At 43.8% G+C, this 26444-nt stretch overlaps 1 protein-coding gene across 1 annotated transcript in view; it reads left to right on the top strand.

Annotated features, from left to right (window-relative positions):
* The window catches only part of LOC134585389 (L-gulonolactone oxidase-like), a 160057-nt gene that overhangs the window by 12620 nt on the left and 120993 nt on the right, over positions 1-26444 (top strand). Inside the window, exon 4 of the mRNA XM_063440797.1 lies at positions 3943-4037. Coding sequence (XP_063296867.1) covers positions 3943-4037 — 95 coding nt within the window. The remainder of the gene's footprint in view (positions 1-3942; positions 4038-26444) is intronic.

Here is a 26444-nt window from a genome sequence, read left to right as displayed (position 1 = left end):
ACCCACGATCAAACAATGCATGCTCTTTTAGTTATGTATTTTTTCTTTGTATAAATATATATATATATATCTTAGTCTTTATTCATGTTTTATTCCAAATTTTTAAAACATGTGCAAAAAAAATGATGTATTTTTTCATTGGGTGTATATTTAAAAACTGTTAGCAAGAGCTGCAGATCTATTGTCTGCAGCAGCCTTTGCAAGCCCTCCCCTTCTAATACTATTTATACTAATACTGCAAGAACTGGACTACAGTACTGGTTGAAGAATACCCTTTATATAAGGTATTTAGCATTGTTGTCTTAGGGAGCAGCCCACAAACCTCTCTATACTAGTGACCCGGGGAATAAATACCCTCCGGCCATCCTTGGCTGCCCTCCTCTTATCCATGATACAAAATGACAACTATTCTGCTGCTACATATCCAAAAGGAGAAAGTACCCCTCTCTCTGCCTTCCCTCCTCCGGAGGACCTGAAACACGCTCTTATCTTCCAGAGCTTTCATATAAATTCTATTCAAACACAGAATTCTATTTAATTTGCCCTTTTTATTCAATTAAAGTTTCCGTTTAAATAAATTGTTTTACTCTGATATATCTGTCTGTGCAAATAATGCCTTCTGTTCCGAAGAAAGCTCTCTATTCAAACACCAGGAAAGGATTCGCTGCTCTGAAATCCCCTTTTTATTATAAAGCAGGAATTAACGTGCAAGGGCAGCAGACAGAACACGAGGTTCACTGCTCTCTGATGATGTATTGCTTTTATCTACAAGTACAGAGCTTCCTGGAATGCTGTAATCTGTGCTTGGAGTGCACCTCTCATATAAAATGATTTGGTATTGCTATCTAGAGTAGTAGTATTTAATGCCATGTGCTCTGCTAGTCAAACAATACTGAAAGATATAAACGCAGTTTTTATTTCCCATATTTTATTCAGTTTTGAAGTTTCTAGTGCTAATTTCAGGTAATTATTTTTAGTATTATTCATTATAAAGAACCAACATATTCCATAGAGTTGTACAAAGGAGAAACAAAACATACATACACGTACAAAACACGTTAAAAGGGGAACTCCAACTCCAACCAATTTATTTTTTTAAATAAATAATGCCTTAATGGGCAATATTCCATAGGCCCCCCCGAACGCAATTAAAAAAACACTAAAATTAGTTTTTACACACCTAAAATCCATCACTGGGCAAAGCACTTGGTGCGCATTTCACTCTCCCTCCTGATGTCACGCCTGTCCTTACGCCGTCTAATCTAAGGCTTCTCATAGAGAAGGGGGAGAGCCAACAAGGGAAGGGGGAGAGAAGGTGGGGAGGGAGAAAATATAAAAAAAAATAAACAATGGGATCAGGTGGGAGCAGGAAGAGGGACACACGACTTCCCTTGCAGTCTCTGCCTGAAAAGGGATAAACAGATTATGTTTGTTGTCCGTGTGCAGTGCACTCTGACAGCATACGTCAAAAATGAACAGAATTGACATTAGAAACCAGAACCCTTCTGAATAATTGACACAGGACATATATATGGTGATAATAGGCCACAGCATTTATTAACTATTCACCAATAATTTAACTTGTAACTATATGAAATGTAAATAACGTGTCCTTCCCAATTACTAACAATCCATGAATTATTATGTTAACAATTCCCCAGGTGCTACCCCTCCCCACCATCTAACCAATCGTTAGCCACACCTCCGGGCTTATCGCCTCTTGGTGCTGGCCACTAGTCAGCCTTTATATCAGTGGGCAAATCCATGCTATTTTGAGATTTTAGGGAGGGATAAGCCCCACAACACCATCATACCTGTGAAGGACCGCCTGGCACCCCGACTGGGTAACTCAGTCAATCGCTGCTTCCTAGTAATCCTTGAGTACCATAAGCACCGCACCAGACACAAGCAGCCCCGTCAAATGATGCAAAGCTCCAGATCAGTGTCCTCAATGTCCTCAGTAACATAAACGAGGAATGAGCTGGAACTTTCACAGATTCTTATTTGGAACCATTCCTAATGGGGACACACAGACATTTTGATTCCCTAGGTTGCACTTGCTGGGCTTTAGGGTTAATCCTGCCTCCCGAATTCTGTCTAGTACAGCTCCTACATAGACCAGATGCTCCTCCCAAGTGTCGCTGTATATGGCAATGTCGTCCAGGTATGCACTTGTATAGTCCTGGAGGCCTTTCAACAGCCGGTCCACCATCCTCTGGAAACTGGCAGGGGCATTCTTAACCCCAAAGGGCATCACCTAAAATTGATACAGGCCAAATGGGGTGATGAAGGACGACTTGGGAACAGCATGTGTCACTAGGGGAATCTGCCAGTACCCCTTGCACAGATATATTGTGGTGAGGTACCTGCCACGAGCCATCTTATCCAGCAGCTTGTCTATATTAGGCATGGGGTATGCATCAGACACCGTCTTGTCATTGAGCCTCTGGTAGTTTACATAGAACCTTGTAGTCCCTTCTTGTTTAGGGACTAGTACTACTGGGGTGGCCCAGAGACTCTTGGGCGGTTTGATGACCCCTAGCCGGAGCATCTCTTGGATCTCCTGGCTCATACTCTCCCGTACCACCTCTGCTGCAGAGGTTGTTGGCACTGGAGAAGTCCTAATTTAGGAAATTAATGAGTCGGGAAACAATCCACGAACGCTCGCCCTTGCTGGTGTTCATCTGTGTGGATAATGGTTCCCCAGGGGAGAATTTATTAATTGTTTCCCTTGCGGTTTGCGGTTTGCGGTTTGACACGTATGTTGCGAGGTGAGAAGGTTCTAAATTAACATTCTAAATGAGGTATCGGGATATAGCAGGAGCGGGCACAATACACGAATAGATGGGGAAACACACATAATATCAGAAAGGCAATTCACGGACAGGCAGCGGTCCCGCCACAGAGGCCCTACCTCGCAACTTGCAGAACTTAAAGGATCTGCTGCAAGATGTTTTGGTGCAAGATACCACAGGACATGTTCAGAGTTCTTATGAAATCCATGCCTTGACGCATCAGAGCTGTTTTGCAGCACAAGAGGGAACATCCATTCCCTGAGGAAGTCCAAAAGGACAAAGTGAGTTGAATGGAGGACCCCACAAGACTGCTAGTTGATTCTGAGGTTCTGATTCCTGCATTTGGATAGACTGACTTTGCTCAGCTAAGGCAGTGGGCCTGTGCCTATATTGGCAAATAAGCCTTTTTTGCACATGTAATTCAATTTATAAGTGTGATTTTACTTGTGAGTGTTTATTGCATCTTTTATTCATCCAAGCTTTTTTAAAGTATACTAGGACCTTTTTTTCCTTTCTCTCTACATATGAGAATTACTCTACTCCAAAGTGGTAACTAAATTGTCATATTGGTGGATGTGGCACCCCGTATTGCATGTATATTGCATATGTATCTTTGTATGCGCATTGTGGTCTAGCACGCGGGGGGCCTACACAATATAAGGCAGGTGGGCTTAAGGTTGGTTAAGTTTCTCCTGATACAGGAAAGTTATTTTCGATTTTATTTGTTTTCACTGTATCTACTATGGTTTGTGAACACACAATTTTCTTGTTTATGTATTGTGTCAATACTTACTTGATCTGTGAATAAAATTAACATTTAGTGGCTAGCCGTCAAACATGTTTTTTCTAATTAATCATCATTTTGTTTGACACCACAAATACTGTAAAATTGGCGAGGAAATTGCAAACTTCAGACTAAATAGTAAAAAAGTGGAAATTTTCTCAAATTCAAATTTCCAGCTTGACTCTTATCCCATTTCAACCCTCCACACTTTGCAGTTTAGTGATATGATTGACTGGATTTCTTCCTAAATTTCAAATTGCAGAAGGAATGGCAAAATCAAGGCAAACATAGCTGATGTGGATACATATCTACCCATGCAATATGCACTATGTATAGTAATAGTAATATTGTTTGTTATTTCAGATTGATAAAGAAACTAAGCAGGTGACAGTAGAAGCTGGTATTCTTCTGGCTGATTTGAATAAGGAGCTAGATAAATGTGGCCTGGCCTTATCAAAGTAAGTATTACACTTTCTATGAATCAGAATTAATATATATTTGTACTGCCAGGCAGATATTGTATGGTAATTATTTTGCACATATTATTAACGCCAGATGCGACTAAGGTTCATTCCACTGTCCTTTCTCGCCTTGACTACTGTAATCCTCTTCTCAGTGGTCTTATGTGCTCCCAACTTGCGCCGTTACAGTCCATAATGAATGCGGCGGCGAGGCTCATCTTCCTGTCCGCCCGTACCTCCCATGCCTCACCCTTCTGTCAGTCCCTACATTGGCTTCCTATAAAATATAGAGCTCAATTTAAAATTCTGGTTCTTGCTTTCAAATATCTACATAATGCTGCTCCCACCTATCTATCCTCCCTTATACATAAGTATGTCCCGTCTAGGCCCGTTCGATCTGCTGAAGACTTACGTCTATCTTCTGTCCATACTCCCACCTCTGATGCTCGCCTTCAAGATTTCTCGAGGGCTGCACCGTTCCTGTGGAACTCACTTCCCTCCTCCGTTAGATGCTCACCCAGTCTCCACTCCTTCAAAAAATCGTTAAAAACCCACTTCTTCATAAAAGCGTATCAATTAAACTGTTAATAGCTCCCAAATGGTTCCTCTTCTGCAACTGTCACTAGTCTAATACTATCCTTACCTTTTGTGTCATTTTACCCCACTCCCTCTAGCATATAAGCTCATTGAGCAGGGCCCTCAACCTCTCTGTTCCTGTGTGTCCAACTTGTCTGGTTACAACTACATGTCTGTTCGTCCACCCATTGTAAAGCCCTGCGGAATTTGACGGCGCTCTATAAATATCATAATAATCATAATAATAATAATTAATAATGTTAGAGTGGGGATGCAAGCTTTGATCATTTTAGATCTATTTTTATTATTAATAAAATAACATGAAAGCCTTATCTGAGTCGGGAATGTCACAATGCAGTTTTAGCTGTAGTTTTAAAGTGGAACTGACACTTCACAATACTTGTTATATTGTAATACTATTCACTAAAGTAAGAATTCAAAGTGAATTTAAAATTTAAAGGGACACTCTGGACCTCCCCTCCTTCCATTAGGCCCCACCCCTTGTGATCAAAGCTGGGCGGCAGAGGGGGCAGGGTCTAATGAGAGGCACTTTTATTAATTTATTGTTAAAGCCACCTGGCTGTCAATCAGACAAACAGTCCTGTTACTTCCTGGTTGTGTAAATCAGTGGAGCTGAGGCAGCAACTGCCCAGAGCACCTGCCTTGCAAAGACGTCTCATTAAGCTGCATTGGGAAGTCAGCAGATCTGCAGCTTTTGCATGCTGTTTTAGATATACTTCCAATGATAAAATGCATAATTGCCCTCTGCATGGAGGGCGCCATGGGCCGTTATGGCCTATTAGTTTTTCATTGGACCTGCACCAGACCGGATGGTAAAATATCATTATTTTGATTGTATTCTTTAATAAATATAACAACTTTGTAAGACACATATGACATTTTAATTTTACCACTGTTATATATTACTATTATATACACGTATAATATATTATTGGAAGATAGTTATTCGTGGTATTGCTCCGTTTTTTTTATAATAATTATTTTCTCTTCAGCATTGTTATTGAAAAATGTATTAATAAAAACGATTTGAAAGTAAAAATGCATAATTTGAGCTGTGGAGTGTCCAATGCTCAGGGCAATATTACATAAAGATAGATAACATATTACATAAATAGATAGACAGATAGATTAAAAGGTATTTATTGCTGATGTTTAGTTTATCACTGAGATTAAAGTTTTGTTAACACTGAAACTTTGACACAGTTTAACCCCTTAAGGACACATGACATGTGTGACATGTCATGATTCCCTTTTGTAACGGACCGTTTCAGCATAAAAGGGAATAAATCGGTTTAGGCGATAATCCCCTTTTCCAAACAGGCACAGCTACTGCAGAACATCAAAACTCACGAACTGGATATAGATGAATAAGGTAGCACTCCAGCTGGAACCTCACGAATAGCTGCTAGCAGATGAATAGGAAAGGCAGACATCAGCTTACACTCCTAGCAGTCAAATCTCCAACAGCATACAGTGAATCCCCCCAAGAACGAGACAAGGCTCCGTGTTGAAGGTCAAGCAGTGGTCTGTTTATTCAGGGCTACCTGCCCCTGTATTTATGCAGGTCTCCCACCTGGTGGACACTCCCCTAGGGGACCAGATGGAAGACTGAAACAGCAGACAGACATGTATCACTTTCGTACACACAGCCACAATACTTTCCCACAATGCATCCTGGTTTCCTCCTCCCTGCCCTGGAGATAATTAATGAAGTAATTCAATTATCTCCTAAGACAAAGGCCAGACTCCATTATGCACATGGTGACACAGAAACAGACTATCACTTTAAAATACATACAGACACATTTTATACATAAAACACAGACATGTAACATATCCCCAGATAGCGCAGGTCTGGGTGCACATTATTAGGTGAATGGCACCCAGATCACACAAATACATTTTAATTGCCATGGAGCCAAAGTCTTTAATTATACGAACAGGCTCCATGGCATTGCTATCTGGGTTACTACAGTTCACATAAAACATAAACTACCGAATTTCCCTGCATTCACCAAATTCATACGAATTAGAACCAGGGGCTAGAGGTTCAGCGGTGCCTGCACGTAAAAGTGTCCGATTTTGGTGCATGAAAGCCGGGCAGAAAAGTGTTGGCTGCCCGGGGAGCTCCAGAACAGCGCCACCTAGCGGCCGCTAAGTGTAACAGCGGCCACACAGTTAACAGGCAATTAACCGCAGCTTCAGGGAGGTAAATTGGCAGCACACTCCAGCTTCTGGGTGGCCAATTAACAACGCCGGCCGGCTTCCCACGGCTCTGGGAAGGTTGGTGAACGGCTGTTTGTTCGGTAGATGAAATCTACCGAACTGCTGTGCAGAAAGGGAGAAATAAATCCTTCTGCACAGTAAAATTAACCCTTTAGCTGCCGGTCCATAATCCAAAGGCAGCAGGCGGGCAACCAGGCTCCTCCAATACAATGTGGCGAGATTGGTTTCGTCACATCTCTCCCCCTTTCCAAAAAGACTAACAGGGTACCTGACCTCCTGCCGGTCAGTGCCCTTGTTAGTCCAGCAGCCCACCCACAAAGCAGAAAAAACAGTACAGCCCACCCACAATAAATGGTTACTACACCTGGGTAGAGGAGAATCTTGTCCATGTCCAGGTGCCTCACCACAGCTGTGTGGGGGATCGGTAGGCTGCCTTGGTGGGTTGCTGAGTGGGCAGAGACCAGCGGTACTCTGTCCTGGTGCCAGTACTACCACCGGAGTAGTCTGGTTGGAGCCTGGTTGCTGGAGACGGACTGTCTCCCCCTTGAATACACAGCTCTGTCGTGGGGGGGTAGGACCGACCGTCCCTACCCCCTGTGTGGTGAGTGCAGAGACCACGGTCCCATCTGCACCGGTGGGGGGTTTACAGTCTCCCCCTGGTACATTAAGCTGCCACTGGGGAGAGGGGGTAACAAGCTCCTCTCCCGATAGAACACTCTGCCCATTAATGATCCGCCGATGGGGAGAGGTGGTAACAAGCTCCTCTCCCATACATATTCCTAGTCTTTGCGGAGGGAGACCGACTGTCGCTCCTCCCAATACAGAGTCCTGCCGCTGGGGAAAGGAGACAGGGCTCTCTATTCCCTGCTGGATACTCTGCCGCTGGAGAATGGAGACTGGGCTCCCAATTCCCGAAAACTCACGCTGCCGCTGGGGAGGGAGGACGCTGCTCTCCTCTCCCTGTATTCCGCATTGCCCTCCTGGCATATCACTCTGCTGCTGGGGGGCAGGAACAACTACCTCTGCCCCCTGTAACTCAGCCTGCCGCTGGGGAGGGAGGCCACTGCTCTCCTCTCCCCGCACTTCACATTGCCCTCCTGGCATATCACTCTGCTGCTGGGGGGCAGGGACAACTACCTCTGCCCCCTGTAACTCAGCCTGCCGCTGGGGAGGGAGGACGCTGCTCTCCTCTCCCTGCACTTCACATTGCCCTCCTGGCATATCACTCTGCTGCTGGGGGGCAGGAACAACTACCTCTGCCCCCTGTAACTCAGCCTGCCGCTGGGGAGGGAGGACGCTGCTCTCCTCTCCCTGCACTTTACACTGCCGCTGGGGAATGGAGACTGGGCTCCCAATTCCCTGCAGGCTCGGTGGAGAGACCTCGGTCCCATCTCCACTGGCCACCTGGGGTTCTTCCCAGTAAAATTGTACAATATCTTCCCAGCTGAAGGGGTCTGGATCTGGGTCTGCGCTTCCCTGTTGAGCCTTCTCACTGGAGTGGAACAGATTTTGGTAGTCCTGTTCCAGCTCCATCTCTCGGGTTACTAGGTGGACCAGGTCTTGCTCAATTTCATGAGTGTCGTCCCAGTCATACCTGCTCTCCCTCCACTCAAAGAGATCACTGAAACGGGCTTGTGTGGGGCTCCCAAATTCAGGCTCTGAGAAAGACTCCCATAACAAGCCAGGACCATCAAACTCCTCTCCCTCTGGCTTGTCATGCTCGGCTGTCCAGGGCAGGTGCTGTGCAACATACCACCAAAGCGCCTGGTAGGCATCCTCCAGCCACATCTCTTGCCATACCCGGAGCTCCAGTTCTTTTACCCATTCCTCCCTGGGCTGCTCTCCCAGGAAGGGCATCCGCAGGGCTAGTCGCTCCTGCAAACGCTGATCTTCTTTGGGAAGTCTCTCACCTCGTTGGTATTCCACAATGTCCAGTGCCTGGTACCAGATGCCTTTCCTTAATGCCTCCCGGTCATCCATGTCACCCTCATCGTACTCCACTGCTGGTTCCATGCTGTTGCTTTTAGGGTCGCTGTCCTGGGACATGCGTTGCCCTCAAATTGTAAAATCCAGAGTAATGGTGTCTCCTGTAGCTGTCCTTCTGGCTGTAGGAAGGATCCCGCCGCTGCCACCAATTGTAACGGACCGTTTCAGCATAAAAGGGAATTAATCGGTTTAGGCGATAATCCCCTTTTCCAAACAGGCACAGCTACTGCAGAACATCAAAACTCACGAACTGGATATAGATGAATAAGGTAGCACTCCAGCTGGAACCTCACGAATAGCTGCTAGCAGATGAATAGGAAAGGCAGACATCAGCTTACACTCCTAGCAGTCAAATCTCCAACAGCATACAGTGAATCCCCCCAAGAACGAGACAAGGCTCCGTGTTGAAGGTCAAGCAGTGGTCTGTTTATTCAGGGCTACCTGCCCCTGTATTTATGCAGGTCTCCCACCTGGTGGACACTCCCCTAGGGGACCAGATGGAAGACTGAAACAGCAGACAGACATGTATCACTTTCGTACACACAGCCACAATACTTTCCCACAATGCATCCTGGTTTCCTCCTCCCTGCCCTGGAGATAATTAATGAAGTAATTCAATTATCTCCTAAGACAAAGGCCAGACTCCATTATGCACATGGTGACACAGAAACAGACTATCACTTTAAAATACATACAGACACATTTTATACATAAAACACAGACATGTAACATATCCCCAGATAGCGCAGGTCTGGGTGCACATTATTAGGTGAATGGCACCCAGATCACACAAATACATTTTAATTGCCATGGAGCCAAAGTCTTTAATTATACGAACAGGCTCCATGGCATTGCTATCTGGGTTACTACAGTTCACATAAAACATAAACTACCGAATTTCCCTGCATTCACCAAATTCATACGAATTAGAACCAGGGGCTAGAGGTTCAGCGGTGCCTGCACGTAAAAGTGTCCGATTTTGGTGCATGAAAGCCGGGCAGAAAAGTGTTGGCTGCCCGGGGAGCTCCAGAACAGCGCCACCTAGCGGCCGCTAAGTGTAACAGCGGCCACACAGTTAACAGGCAATTAACCGCAGCTTCAGGGAGGTAAATTGGCAGCACACTCCAGCTTCTGGGTGGCCAATTAACAACGCCGGCCGGCTTCCCACGGCTCTGGGAAGGTTGGTGAACGGCTGTTTGTTCGGTAGATGAAATCTACCGAACTGCTGTGCAGAAAGGGAGAAATAAATCCTTCTGCACAGTAAAATTAACCCTTTAGCTGCCGGTCCATAATCCAAAGGCAGCAGGCGGGCAACCAGGCTCCTCCAATACAATGTGGCGAGATTGGTTTCGTCACACCTTTTATTTCAGAAGTTTGGTCCTTAAGGGGTTAAATTAGAAGTCTTCTTACACCAAAATATAAAGCATGTACTTTGCTCATATAAAGTAGTGATGTTAATGTTGCAGTCTTGTCCGTGGATCTTTATCGAGGCTATATATAAGAATTGCGTATTAGACAATGATAGCTAGAGTAATGGGTGTAAATAAAGAAAATATGCTATGTTTTCACATTTAATTTTAACCTTGTGTTAACCAAATCCCTTTATATCATGGTACGTGTAGTATGTCAATGGTTTAAGGGATTAAACAACCATTTTTTCATTCAATTATTCATCTATACTTAAAGGGACAATATAGTCACCAAAACAACTTAAGCTTAATGAAGCAGTTTAGGTGTGTAGATCATCAATTCTCTGCTATTTAGGAGTAAAATTAATTTGTTTATGCAGCCGTACTCACACCGCCCTGCATGTGACTTACACAGCCTTCCTAAACACTTCCTGTAAAGCGTCAGCTACTGTTTACACTTCCTTTAATGCAAATTTCCTGCTCTGTTAATACCTTGCTGGAGATATAAACGGTTAAAGTAAGTAACATCTGATTGAAAATTAAACCTTTTTGTTTGCATGCAGGCTGTGTAAGTCACAGCCAGGGGCGGTGACAGAAACAAAAGTGATTTAGCTCCTAAATGGCAGAGAATTGAACAGTAAACTTATTTGTGGTCATCTGTTCTGTTGAGAAGCAATATATCCTAGCATGCACTTGGCCTCTCCTTGTTTGGATGCTTAGCTTATATCTCTTTAATCGTTGTTACATGTGTTATAGTTGGTGCAGAAAATTAGGGAAGGATACAATTTTATTGAGTGATATAAATCTCCCTGTCTATAATGGTTTTTCCTGCGTCCGATACTTTGTGATCTATTTTTAATAACATCTTAAGAATATTTGAAACATTGGTGCATTTTTTTGTAGGCTCTCTATCCAGTATTGGAATTCTGTCGTAGTGACTAAAGTGTACTTTAAAGAGGTGGTGAACTGACCTCCTGGTCTCTTGTCATTCTCACAATAAGACAACGATCACATTTAAATATTGATCATGTCAGCTTGTGATGGATTACAAATAACAGAAATGTAAATAGAACAATCAATTATACTAATTAGGACAATCGGACGGTTTGACACGCTAAGCCCTTGAAACGCCAAAGGGAATTCAGTTATCCCTTTTTGATTTTGAGCTGCACATTAGAGCCTCTTAAGGACAATAGTGGGTAACGCAGCTGCCCTTTTAAACACCTTTTTTTGGACAGACATTTCAAATGTTCATTTGTACAACACCGTAAGGGAATGTCCAGGGTCATGTGGGTAACATTTCATAGTAAATTATCAAACTTAATCATATAAATGTCAAAATACTGCATGTCACTAGCATGATATACAAAGAGAGGCAAATGCATGACACGTAAAGGGGGAAGTTGTAATCTCTGATTTTAACAGATTTCTTTTTATTAGCTTTAATCAGTGGTAGGTGAATGGTTAATTAAGCCAGACACAGACTCCGTGGCAGCGATGGCTAATCTTGATGGGAAATGGCTGAGCGTTATATGAGTGTAGTCCAGAAACCACCATAGAGTTTGAGTTAGCCAAGTTAGCCAATCTTTCTTTATGTGCTTAAATGCAAATATATAACCAGAACACCTAAACTCCCATACAAAGTCCATCACCTATAGCTTAATTTTAACGCTTAAAGCATGCCACACACCTGTGGAAGGCAACTACCATCATTCTAAGCCAGCAGAATAGTTGTTGTTCAGCATTGTGTACCCAAAAATATTCCATAAACACTAGACATCTTTTTATTTCCATTAATGTTCTCTTTTTTGACAGCATAAGTGGAACTTATGGAAAACTGAACCCCCACCCCCACTCCAAACATGTTTGGAATTGTACTTTTGGTTATTCCGTTTGTATATTCCATAATTCCATGTATGTCAGCTCATAATTGGAATTGTGCTGAACACTTAAATTCGTCAGAATTACTGTTTGATTCAAAATTAAAACGATCTCTAACTCCCATAACTCTTAGACTAAGAAGACCCTCTGACATCCCTAGCCTAAGACTAGCTGACATAGCTTAAAGTCTAACCTCAGCCAGGTTTCGATGAGGGTGATGGTTGTTTCAGTCCAGAGCATGCAACCCTAATTGGACCAATAAAATAGAAACTGCACAGTGCTGACAGCGAGATGCTAAAAAGTCAACCTTGTGATAGCACTAGTCCTATCAAGTTAGTGAGCTTTATGGCATTTCCAATGTGCACCTGAGACTTTCCTTATGTAACCTTTCAGTGCCAGATAAAAATGCGACTCTTTTTTCCCCCCAATCCCCTGCACCACATCTTGGCAATAAAATGGTTAATTAATGGTCCAAAGCCTGACATTACATTTTAGATTTCTGCTCTGACAACTTCAGTCATGATATCTTTATTGCCAATCCTTGGGAGCTGTCACCGTGCGCTGTCAATTTATAGCTAACTCTCGGCATTTCAGGAATTGTTCTGTCACTGATCCCTCGGTGAAGAGTCTTCTTCATTGATCTAATGTCACTTTCTAGGTGCTGTTACAATGAAATACGTGTCATAGCGGCATTTCACATTTCCAGGAAAATGTATTGCTTTGGTACAGAATGATGGCTGTGTTGGGAAAAAATCATACAGCCGCACAATAGACATACGACTGGTGTCAGACTCGTGGCACTGTCCCTCTTCATAGGAGAGACTAGGGTGTGTCTTGGTAGAAACAAAATATCCAGAACAAAGTGAGGGAGGACTTAAGGCTGGGTCATAAAGATTGCACTGCATGGGGTGTTTTTGTTACTTTGAAATGTCTTTGTTTGTAGTCTAGTAGATTCCAGCGGACTGTTTATAATCTGTATACCATTTTAAAAAAACAAACACACATTGTTTGTCTGTTTTGTACATTAGTGATATCCACTATGGTAAAGAGGAGTGACTCGTACCTGTCTGGAGCATAGACTTGGAAGGCAGAAATTAAAGGGTTACTCCATGCACCATTACCACTATACCACTGTATAGCCCACTGTAGTGGTTACAATGCCAGGAGAACCCTGGGGCCATTGCCTGGTAATGGGGAAAGTAATTTTGCAATGGATGCCTTTTACCTGAGTCCCTGCTGGGTGCCGAGTTCGGTAACGTGCATTTGGCTTCGGAATAACGCATGCCACCGGTCATTCATTGGCTGAAATGATCAGTTGACTGAGCACTTTTGTCCAATGAATGTTCCATCCTCCCACACATTCTCTAGCTCTCTCATGTCCCTCTCATTCTGCTCCGTCTCTCACTGCAGTCTGCTATTATTTTTCTTTACATTTACTCATTAACCTTCTTTCTCTTTTCCTTCCATTCACATACACTCTCCCCTACACTCTCCCCTTTGTAAAATCTCCCACTCTTCTCTTTCCTGTTCCATCACACTTGCAGACCCACCTCTTCCCTTCTTCACTCCTCAAACTTCTTCTCTGACTAGCTTTCTATCCTTCTGGCTACCAAAGTGGAAACCAAATTTCAGAAATATCATATCGTGCTCACTGTGTACGCAATTTCAACTAATTTGCTTTCATCTGATCAGCTTCCGAAGAACATTTATTCTGATTAAATGTCAGTGCATCATATCCATAGAATGTTCATGGTGCTGTGATTTCATCCTGTCATGCGATTCATTTGGTTTGTGAAGAAATATTTTTAGATTTTCCTAAGAGATTAACACCTTTGTGGAAAAATTAACCCGACCCCAAATATATAAACTTAGTCATCTCGTGGAGCAAAAAGACTAAATAAAACCTAAAATAACGGTTTCCAGAATTTCATATCAGAATTGATTCTTGAAAACGATGTCTTTGTTGACACGATTATTCCCTGACAGTTTGGGCTTTAAGATGTAATTGTTCTGTGAAAATGTCAGTCCTGCGTTTGATTTATTTTATTTTATGTTTTGTGTGTAGCTATTTGAAAGAGATCGTAATTCTGAAATTCCACTTGACTGGTTTTGCCGTGCTGTAGAACACAATTTAATTTCTTCTTGAAATGTTCAACTCTTTTATAATGCTTGACGATACTTTAATCTTTATCAAAACACTAGTTTTGGATCCAGACTTTGCAAAGTATGCATTACTAACATTTTAATGATTTTTTTAAATTTGTTATTTATTTTTTTTATTTTCACTCTTTTAGTTTGAATGCAAATCTATAACAATGAATTTATATTTCATCCCTGGTCACTTTAACGAACATTTCCAAGAGTTTATGTGAGTCTTTCAAACAATTTGTCATAAAGCCATCAGCCTATTGTTTAAAATTCAATGAGGCACAATAGACTGCAAGCAGAGCTGGCGCTCCCATAAGGTGGCCCAGGCAGCCGCCTTAGGGAGCACCGGCCAAGGGGGCTCAATCTCCGGGTGACTGGAAGGAGGAGAGCGCCCTTCACATCACTACCTTGCAGACGGTCACTGCGTGTTTACCTTGGCCGAGCGGGCAGAATGCTACTTGCCTGGTCTGACAGCAAATACAACAAACTGCTTCACCAGGAAACCGAAACTTCTGTCGCGGACCTCAAGCTTTGCCACATGGAGGGAGGTGCAGGGGGCACAATGAAGGCTATGGGGGGATAGGTACAGGAGGGTAGGGGATAATAAAAGATACAGGATGGGAGAAACAATAAGAAAAGGTACAAGAAAGGAGTGAGGGACAATACAAGATACAGGGGACAACTATAAAAGGTACAAGAGGGTATGGGGGGCAGTAAAAGATACAGGAGGGGAGGGCGGAAACACTAAAAGGTACAGGAGAGGGACAATAAAAAGTACAGGAATGTAGGGGGTACCCTTTGCCACTTGTGCCTGGAGAGGACTAATTGCCAGCCTCCTACCTTGTGACTATGGCCCCTGGGATGTATTGCCTGTTAAAAACTATATTTTAGCAGATTTAATTTTAAAAGTTCTGCCATTTTAAATTGTATTGGGGCAGTTCTGCAACTTTAAATTGGCACTTCGGATACAGCCGAAGTGCCGAGGTAGTCGAAGTGGCCGCCATTCAACAGCCAAACACGTGGTGGCGGCCATTTTAATTCAGTCGAACGCGGTCAGCGATGTGTGCCACTGAATCTATGGAACTGAAATCGGCTACACATTTAGACGAACACCGCTGACTCGTACCTTCTTCTCCACTTCGACACTGCGGCTGGAGACTAACGCTCGTTCGAATGGGACTTAGTCATTTTTTCAGTGTAAAATAGACCAACCGCACAGCCCAAATCCATGGAACTGTTTTGGGCATGAAAATGTGCTTGCAGTCGGTCATAAAGGACTTCCAACACATTTTTGAAATACTGGAGGGAATCGTATGATTTTTGGGTATGTTTGTAGTCTGAGTGTGCTGATTAATAATATGTAACTTATGAAGATTGAATGTATATTTTTAAAGTTACAGTAAATGTATAAAAAGTGTATTTTTCCTGCCTGTGATAATTACTTTTTTTTTTCAACTTGAATTTTATTGAGGTTTTATATATATGGGGTACAAAAAGGAAAAAGGGGTGGGGGAAGAAGGGGAAGCCCACAAACATCAGTATTCACATATTCACAAATTCACAGAGTTACATATTTACATATATACACGTTCATATTTACAGGGTATACATATCACACGCTATAGCGTTGTTCATTCGGTGAGAATATCAGTTACAGTGAGAATATCAGTTATAGGTTATTAACAGGTTGTCAATAGCTGTCATTAAGTTATGATTGTCATTGTTCGTCACTTATCATACTTTTTCGAGTACCGATATTTTATCAAGTAGCAATTAGGTAGCATTAGACAGTGAGTATTAATATACATTTACCATTGATGGGGAGCGAACATCACCCCATTGGGTGGTTGAGCTACCTTCTAGTGAATCACTGTACCTGTGTGTTGCGTAGATATTGTCCCGTGTTGTGTTATACTCTTTAGTAGCAATGCTCACCTTGTGTATTGTCGGTGATCTGCGTGTGGCATTTCTACTCACTTTAGTGATTAATTATCGACACTTATGTGCCTAATGATACAGTAATATACCTAGCAGTGTCCAACCAAATTAGGCGAAATGCTATGAGGAACCCAGCTGCTAATATGCGTCTTTCGCTTAAGTTATAAGAGATCTTTCACGTCCTAGGAACATTTCCACATAAACGCTTTTGTTTAACCTATGATTGTACGTGGTAATATCGAGCGGCTACTACCTTGTATCTAACTGCTTTGTATCTAACTGCAAGATAGGGTATTGCCGGTCCCAAATCTTAAATTCAGGTCTTTCCACCTTTGCCAATTTAGGTGCGATGTGGAGATCTGTTTAGGAGTTGTAGCCGATAATGTTTCATATTTAAGAAATTGTGTTATCTTATGCCAGAGTAGTGAGGTGCTTGGGCATCCAGTTTGTTTCCAATGACATGCTATCACATTTCTTGTAGCGAATAGGAATAATATCACTAGATGTTTATCAGCGTGGGGTAGTGTGTTAGGGATTAATAGAAATAGGCTCAGTTGGGGGCTGAGAGGGGGGAGCTTGATTCCCAATTGCTCCCATACTTTTTGCGTTTCTACCCATAGTGGTTTTATATTTGGGCACTCCCACCATATGTGGGTCATCGTTCCCCTATGGTTACCACATCTCCAGCAAACAGGGGGGGTCTGGGGGTATATTTTGTGGAGTCTATCAGGTGTGTAATACCACCTGTAGATGAGTTTTCTATGAGCTTCGACATGGGAATAACAGGTCGTGAAACCTTTCAGAGCTTGAAGTGACGTTAACCATTGTCATTCGGAGATTGTACACATTCTTTTGCCCATTGCTTGCGATATTTGTGTTCAGGTTGTGGTGTTTGATATCTCAATGTAGCATAGCACATCAAAAGAGTTTTGTTCTTAACTGGGGTATTATAGCATCTATTATATAAGAGTAAAAGATGTTGATCAGAAGCGCAGGAAGCCACTTGAGTGAGGGCTACCTTGTTAGTGATCAAACTTTTCAGTTGGATGTAAGGGAAAATGAACGAGGAAGGGAGGTGGTATGTCGTTTGTAAGTCTGGGAACGGTTGTATAGTTCCCTGGTTGCAAATATCAGTAATACGGGTAATTCCCAGTTCTTTCCACTTGTTTAAGGACAGCCATGGAGATAATGAGGCAAGGGCAGTAATAGGTGCCCAGGGAGAAAATTTGGTATTATTAACCTGAGAGCGATGGAGGTGGTCCCATGTTTGTATTGAGTGTCTAGTGGGTGGTAGCAATTGTTGGCGTTTGTATCTAAAGTGCTTAGGTGTCCACATGTAGTCTAGTGCTGAGTTTTTGGGGTCATACTCATTTTCTAGGTCTACCCATTGTAGTGTGTGTTTTGGGGCATGTAGTTTTAAAGCATTTTCTAAGAGGGCTGCTTTTTGGTAGGTTACAATGTTTGGGAACCCCAATCCTCCTTCTATATTGGGAGATTGTAAAAGATTTAAAGGTAGTCTGGGTTTCTTTTTGTCCCATATGTAAGTGGTGAGTAAGGTTTGGATTTGTTTGTGTATCGTAGGTGAAAGGGGTATTGGTAACATTCTGAATATATACAGTAGTTTCGGTAGTACCATCATTTTGATGGAATTAATTCTTCCTAGCCAGGGAATCATGACATCTTTCCATTTGTGCAGTATTTGTTTACACATTTGTGGGAAGGTGGAGAAGTTACATGTGCTAATCCCCATGTACGTGCCCGTTATCTTAACTCCTAAGTACGTGAGGTGCGTTTGTCGCCAATCAAATGTGTATTTGCTTTTCAGTATTGTAACATCTTTTGTTGGAAGGCGTATGGGTAGTGCTTGGGTTTTAGTTTGATTGAGCTTGTAGTAGGAGACCCTGCTGTATTCCTCTAAGGTGTGCATAATGTGCGGCAGTGTAAGGTCTGGGTGTGTCATAGAGATGAGGACGTCATCTGCGAACATTGATAGTTTGTATTCAGTGTTATTGATGGTAATGCCTTTAATGGTTTCGTGGGCTCGAATTTTATATGCCAGGGGTTCTAGGGACAACACAAATAATAGGGGGGAAAGCGGGCAACCTTGGCGCGTACCATTGGTGATTGAAAAAGAGTTGGAGATGAAGCCTGCGTGTGTGACCTTGGCTGATGGCGCACAGTATAGTGCTTTGATGCCTGTGACAAATTCTGTAGGAAATCCGAATTTGATGAGGACTTGGTTCATATAGTCCCAATTAAGTCTATCAAAGGCGCTAGGAGAAGGCCCTCCATATTATTTGTTTCCATATGTGCTAGGATGTCGAGGATTTTCCTCGTGTTGTCGGAACCTTGTCTGTTTTTAACAAAGCCCGATTGGTCATTGTGTACGATTCATGTTAAAATGTGCTTGAGGCGGTCGGCTAATATCTTAGCATATATTTTCGTGTCACAGTTGAGTAATGATATGGGTCTGAAATTTTGACAAATTGTCGCTGGTTTGCAGGTTTTAGAAGTGTGGAGATGTGTGCTTGGAGCATCTCTGGTGGCATTTTGCCCGTGTTGAAGCAATGGTTAAGGAGTTTCGTCAGGTGTGGCGCTAGAATGTCAGAAAAGGTTTGGTAATAAAGGTTAGTAAACCCGTCTGGTCCTGGTGATTTATGGGAGGGCAACCGTGTAATTGTATCTTTCAATTCTTCCATTGTAAATGGTTTAGTGATTGTTTCTATTTCTTCTTGAGTTAGAGTTGGAAGGCTGACTGTGTTAAGGAAGTCCTTAATTTGTGCCGTGGAAGGTGTGGGTGTGTTTATGTCTGTGTTGAGATTATATAGAGAGCTATAGAACTTTGCGAATGATTCTACTACATCTTGTGGATTCATGATATTAGATTTATCGGGATTTAATAAGTATGCTACCCTAGAATTGACTATTCGTGCCTTTAATTTGGATGCTAAAAGTGAACCAGCCTTGTTACCTTGAGCGAAAAATTTATATTTATATCTCTGTAGTATATAATTTGTTTTGTCTAATTCGAGAGTCCGTAATGGTCCTGCAGGTCCTTCAGTTTAGCATAATGTTCTGGTGACGGGTTCATCTTATTAGTATGTGTAAGGGATTTTATCTGTTGGAGCAGGTCATTATGTTCAGTTTGTCATTTTTTTTTAGCATAGCTAGCGTGTTTTATAAAGAGGCCTCTAAGCACAGCTTTATGAGCTTGCCACAGTGTGGGGATAGAGATGTCATCTGTGGTGTTAGTCTGGAAGTAAGTTTCCAGTTCCTTTTTAGTTTGTGCTATGACGACGGGGTCCCTCAGGAGTGACTCGTTCAGTCGCCAAGAGCCTTTACCTTAGTTCGGGTATTGAGTCGATATTGTTAGCATAATTGGTCTGACCATGTTATAAGACCTATCTGTGTGGATAGAACTTTAGGTATTAGTGATGTATGTATGAGGAATCTATCTGTCCTGGAATACGAGTTGTGTGCCTGTGAGTGGAAAGAAAAATCTCTTTCTGAGGGGTGGAGTACCCTCCATATGTCCACATATCCTGAGTCATGTATTAGTCTCCTAATAGTGCAGGAGGATAGTGATCGCTTTTTCATGTTTTTGCTAGATACTTGTAGGGCTGAAGATGAGTCTAAGTGACTGTCAAGGAAAAAATTTGTGTCCCCCCTATGATCAGAGTCCCAAAGCTGTTAGTGTCTGCCATCGATAGAATTTTGGTGAGGTAAGTTGCGTGGTTGTCGTGTGGACCATAGACGTTTATGAGTGTATAGGGTTCATTATCGAGGAAGCATTGGTTGAGAAGGTATCTACCTTCTTTGTCTCCTGTTTTTTTTGTGTAAGGAAAAAGCTATGTCTTTGCTAAATAAGATTGAGACCCCTCTTTTTTTTTTGGTGTAACCAGCGTGGTAGCCTAAGGGGTATTGTTTTGATGAGAATTTGGGCATGTTAGAGCTTAGGAAATGGGTTTCCTGAAAGAAGGCTATGGAAGCTTTTATCTTTTTCGCTTCTTCCAAGGCTAGTCTCCTCTTGTGTGGAGAATTTAACCCTTTAGTATTCAGTAATAGTATTGTTAATGCCATTTGGGTGTTTGGGCATTGCGTTCCTTAATGTATAGTAATGTGGCTACGTTATAGTGCGTATGGTGTAGAGTTATATCCAGGCAGTGTTTGTTTCGACTTATAGGCTGATATCGTGACATCCACCACTTCTGTGGAACCTTCCCTCTCGTGTGTAATCGAAACCTGGTTGTGAGAATGTGTCTGTATAGTGAGTCGTTCTTTCTAACGACTTCGTCCCTGTGTTCTGGTGCAGCATATATAGTGTTTGTAGGCAGGGGGTGAACTGGGAATAGGGAAGGGGTAGGGGTAAGGATCTGTACCTTAACTATATACATGAGCAGGGTTAGACAGAGGCCGTCTACCCAGTATGAACATTTTAGTGGCCCCAATGAGCCGACATGGGGGGAGGGTGAGATTCGTGGCATAAATAACTACACCCTTGGTTGGGAGATCTATATAAGGGTTACCCGGTATGACTAAGGCAGATGCGTGATATTTGATACGTCCACTATTATACGTCTGTAGGGTGATATAACTTCATAACATACCAATTCTGTACGCTAGGTATTCATATGACCATGTAGCACCATGCCCTAAGCTATATAGTTTGGAAACAACATCTTATATAACATAATAAAAGGAACAAAATAATTTGTAAGTATGTCATGCTCATGTATCCACACATTACGAAATCTTGGCAAACCGGGTAAAACAGTTGGAGATTCGTTACCAGTCACAAATTATTTACGGGAGAGTCTCATAGACCACAATTTATCAATTTTCGTGGGTGATTTGTTGGAATTCCGCAACTGTAGTTCTTCCCCTGGCAGGTTAACTTGCACATTCCAATCTCCAAGTAGTTTAATGCCATCTGTCACTGTGTGTATTTGGTGTTTAGTGCCGTTTTTTCTTATGATCAGACGTGTAGGGTATCCCCATTTGTAAAGGATTTAGCTATCTCGAAGTGCCTTGGTTATTGGTGCCAGTTCTTTGCGTTTAGCTAATGTCGCTGCAGATAGGTCTGTGAAGAGTTTGATGTGTTGGAATTCTGTAGGGATGTTGTCTAGATTCCTCACTGCTCTTATTACCATTTCTTTAGATGTAAAATAGTGTATTCTAGTAATCACGCCCCTAGCTGCATTATTCGCTAGAAATTTGGGCCTTGGTAGGCGATGTATGCGATCCAGTCGGAGCTCTTCTAGTGAGAGTCCCGGGCATAGGGCTTTGAATAGGCCTACTGCGTAGTCATGAAGTTCTGAAGGCTTGATTTCTTCAGGCACTCCTCGTATCCTGATATTATTACATCTGTCGCGGTCTTCTTGATCCGCGATTTTGGATTCCAGGTATGTCACCCGAGTTTCTATGTTCTCACAAGCTGATGCCAGATAATTGTGAGCTCCTATGATTTCCTCCGTTTTATCCTCCAGGGATGAAGTGCGTTCACTTATTTCTTTGATGTCAGCCCGAACATCGTGGGCTAATTTGGCAAATTCTGCCTGCAAGGTAAGTTGAAGGTTTCGGAGCATACACTGTAAGGCATGCTCCGATGCAGGTGCTGTGTTTCCCACTGATATTGAAGTGCTGTCACTTCTATCCGAGCTCGCAGTTGGTGAGTTTGGGCCTTCAGCGCCATCTTGTAAGTTGGTGCTCGGCGGTGCGTCATGCTCTCGCTTTTTTCGGGTCTCTTTGTGCCATGATGAGGTAGGATCTTCACCAGGGCAAATTAGTGAGTTTCCTCGTAGTTATCGCTGTTATAATCGCGGTTTGGTGTTCACCCTCACGGGAGCTGACAGTTCACGCGTCCATCTCTGCACACTGCCAGGCCATGCCCCCCTGTGATAATTACTTTAACCCATTGTGTTCAGTAATTAGATCACAGGCAGAGGGGAGGATTTGTGTGTAATTGCTGGGAGTGTTTTACTGTAATGTACGTGTTTTTTTGGTTGTTCTTCAAAACCCTGTGGGCGGTACTATGTGTGTGAAATATGCATAAAAGCAGGGTGTTTTAAAACTTCAGTTCTTCTTTACCCTTCAAAACATAGCCTTGTCTCGTTATTGGAGGGAACTGCTATAATCACACTGGGGATTGCTATGCTCTGCATACTCCCTTGAGCTTTAATCACTTAGCTCTTTTAGGAGCTTGTTCCTGATATTCTCTCCTGGTGGAGAGGTCTTCCCCACATGGTTCTAGAGGGCAGAAGTTGGTCCAGGGTGGACAGAAGACGGCGAGACTCCAGTTAAGCTACGGCGGTTGTGGAGTCTGCGGTGGTTGTGGTGTCCGGTGAGGGGCTTGTGGTCCTCGGCGCAAGCTAGGAAGTGTCCATCAATGGAAGGTACTCGGTCTGAGTACGGGCAGGGCCGGATTAACATAGGGGCTGATGGAGCTGCAGCTCCAGGCCCAGGCCCATGGAATAGGCCCATTGGTTTTAAAAAAAAAAAAAAAAAAAAAAAATTTTTTTTTTTTTTTTACATTTTTTTTTTTTTTTTACACACTACTCTTAGGGTTGCCAGGTATTTCTCATGTATTTCTTAGGGTTGCCAGGTATTTCTCAGAAGTATTTCTCAGGTATTTGAGGCTGCCTAGCCGGTGCCGGTATTGCAGTAATACCGGCAATACAAATGTCTGTCTCAGTATAAACATAGTTTATTCTGCAATACCAAACGCTGTTTGTGTGGAGAGAGGCAGTGATAAGAAGTTACGGCATCTCCCTCCCTGCATCTCTCTACTCACTGATCCGCGGGGACCAGTTCTGCACAGAGAGTCCAGACAGCAGCTCCGAGACATGGGGACGCTGAGACATTGGGACACTGGGTAACATGGGGACCCTGAGCATGGACGTCCGCAGGAATTTTTCCGGGGGGGGGGACGGGGGGGGACATAATTGTAATGACATCCATGCTTGGCCCCTTTTTGACAGTGTCATGAAAGGGAAGGAGCATAGTCATTTTCACATAAAGCCAGGGTGAATAGCGTTTTCACAACTATGGTGTCAGGAATATATGTTTGTATTCCTTACACTATAGTGTTCCTTTCATCAAATTACAGGAACATTCTGGTCACCATAACAACTTTATCTAAATGAAAATGATGTGATGCAAGGAGGCCCCTGGGTGCTCTTTCTTTGAAGGGGTTAAACCGCTCTCAAATGGTTTACCCCCAAAGGCTTCCTTCAGCTCCAGATCTCCAGGTCGCTCAGTGGTATTCAACTTCTGAAACAGAGTGTCAGGAAGTGCAGATTGACGTCAGGCATGGGTGCTGCAGATTGGCTAGAGTGGTCAGCTGACCCTCTAAGCCAATCGCTAGTTCCCGATTCATAAAAATGTTTTACGTTTTTATGAATGGGGAGCTACTGATTGGCTTAGAGTGCTAGCTGACCCATCTAGCCAATCAGCGGCACCCCTACCCAGCGGCCCTCTGTGTTTCCTGACACTCAGTAAATAAAAGTGAACACATTAACACTGATATTGTTTGTTTTTACCTGGGGAGATGAGAAGGTCCAAAGTTTCCCTGCCAGGCCCAGGTACCAACGCCTAATGATGTGGTGTCCAGAATGAAGTGCTCCAATCTCATTTTCTTCTCCTTCATTTGACACAGTCTTCTTTGCCTTCTGAGGCTCCTTCTGCTCCTTTACCTTTCTGCTACTTTCTGCTTATTTTGCGCCCTTCTGCTCTCTTTCTGATCCCTTTCTGCTCCTTGATGGCCCTTCCTGCTTCTTGATGGCCCTTCCTGCTTCTTGCATACCCTTCCTGCTTCTTACTGCCCTTCCTGCTTCTTTCTGCCCCTTCCAGCTTCTTGCAGCCCCTTGCTGATCCTTTCTGTTCCTTCTGATTCTTCCTGCCCCTTCCTGCTCCTTGCTGCCCCTTCCTGCTCCTTGCAGACCCTCCCTGCTCCCTCTTCCTACTCCTTGCTGCCTCTTCCTACTCCTTTCTGCCCCTTCCTGCTCCTTGCTGCCCCTTCCTGCTCCTTGCTGCCCCTTCCTGCTCCTTGCTGTCCCTTCCTGCTCCTTGCTGTCCCTTCCTGCTCCTTGCTGCCCCTTCCTGCTCCTTGCTGCCCCTTCCTGCTCCTTGCTGCCTCTTCCTACTCCTTGCTGCCTCTTCCTACTCCTTGCTGACCCCTCTTGCTCCTTGCAGGCCCTTCCTACTCCTTGCAGACCGTCCCTACCCCTTCCTGCTGCCCCTTCCTATTCCTTGCTGACCCCTCCTGCCTCTTGCAGACCCTTTCTGCTCCTTGCTGACCCCTCCTGCTCCTTGCTGCTCCTTCTACTTTACCCTCCTGTTCCTTGAAAACCTTTCGACCCCTTCCTGCTTCTTGCTGCCCCTTTCTATTCCTTGCTGGCCCCTCCTGCCCCTTGCAGAACCTTTCTGCTCCTTCTACTTTACCTTCCTCTATGCGGTCTCCCCCACCCCCCATCCCTCACTTACCTGCTCTGTAGGCTGCCTCTGTGCTGCTCCCCTGCGGTTTCAGTCATGAGAGAGAGGCAGGGATAAGCTGTAGCTTCCTGTCTTTCTCCATTCACAGCGCTGGTATTGCACTGTATTCTCACACTAAAACGAAAAATAGCAGCACAAGCTGAAAAATCCGGGGTGGCCAAGTACCCCCTTTACCCCCCCATTCGGATGCCCATGACCCTGAGACACTAGGGACACAGTGGCCCCATGTCTCCCAGTGGCCCCTAGTCTGTGTCCCCATGTCTCCCAGCCACTGTCCCTAGTGTCTCAGTGTCCCCATGTCTCCCAGTGTCCCCATGTCTCTAAGTGTCCCCTAGTGTCCTAGTGACATCAGGACACATGGAGACATGAGGACACAGACTCTAAGGGACACTGGGAGACATGGGGATACAAACACTAGGGGACACTGGGCGACATGGGGACACTGAGAGGCATGGAGACACAGGGAGACATGGGGACACTGGGCGACTGAGAAATAGGAGACATGGCAGTGTTCCCATGTCTCCCAGCCAGTGTCCCTAGTATCTCAGTATCGCCATGTGTCCCTGGTGTCTCTCAATGTCTGTAGTGTGCCAGTGTCCCTAGTGTCTCAGTGTTCCCTAGACTCCCAAAGTCCCCTAGTCTCCCAATGTCTCTGTGTCCCCATGTCTCCTAGTGTCTCAGTGTCCCCTAGTATAAAAGAAAAAATCTCAGGCACTCAATGTGATAGATTTAGGCAGGTTTATTGGACACCGCAACGTTTCGACCTGTACCCAGGTCTTTATCAAGTCTCCAATGTCCCCTATGTATCAGTGTCCCCTATGTATCAGTGTCTCAGTGCCCCATGTCTCTCAGTGCCCATAGTGTCTCTGTGCCCGTAGTGTCTCTGTGCCCGTAGTGTCTCTGTGCCCGTAGTGTCTCAGTGTCCCCTAGTATAAAAGAAAAAAATCTCAGGCACTCACTGTGATAGCTTTAAGCAGGTTTATTGGACACCACAACATTTTGACCTGTACCCAGGTTTTTATCAAGTCTCCAGTGTCCCCTATATATCACAGTATTTCAGTGCCCCATGTCTCCCTGTGTCCCCTCGTGTCTGTCACCCAGTGTCCCCAAGAGTCTCAGATTTCCCAGGTCTCCCAGTGTTCCCTAGTATCTGTGTCCCCATGTCTCCCAGTGTCCCAATGTCTCTCAATGTCCCCTAGTGACATGGGGACACTGGGAGACATGAGGACACAAACACTAAGGGACTGGGAGACATAGGGACACAGACATTCCCCCTTTTTGTGTATGTTCGCCCTTTCGGACGTTCTGGTTATGTGATTTGTGTCAGTAGCCCACCCTTTTACCGCATCCATAGACTTCCTGCTTTACTGGACACTGCTGTTAGGGGGTATGGGTTTACTTGAAAGATGAAAGCATGAGATTAGCAAAGGGTATGTGTTTTCTCATAGTTGCATCCTATGAGTTTCCCTACAGCATCATCTCCATCAGATACATGACGCTTAGGAGGTAGGACTGTTTTAGTGTTTTTGGTCAATAAGATTTTGTAATTAGGCCCATCATAATTATCAGCACCAGGCCCACTGGGCTCTTAATCCGGCCCTGAGTACGGGGAGTTCCGTTACAGGGGGGATTATGAAAGATATAGGAGGAGGGACAATGAAATGTACAGAAGGGTAAGGGGGACAATAAAAGGTACAGGAGGATAGGGGGACAATAAAAGGGACAGGTA

The sequence above is a fragment of the Pelobates fuscus genome, chromosome 2 (assembly GCF_036172605.1).
Source record: "Pelobates fuscus isolate aPelFus1 chromosome 2, aPelFus1.pri, whole genome shotgun sequence".
NCBI lineage: Eukaryota > Metazoa > Chordata > Amphibia > Anura > Pelobatidae > Pelobates > Pelobates fuscus.
This window is presented reverse-complemented; position numbering and strand designations above follow the sequence as displayed.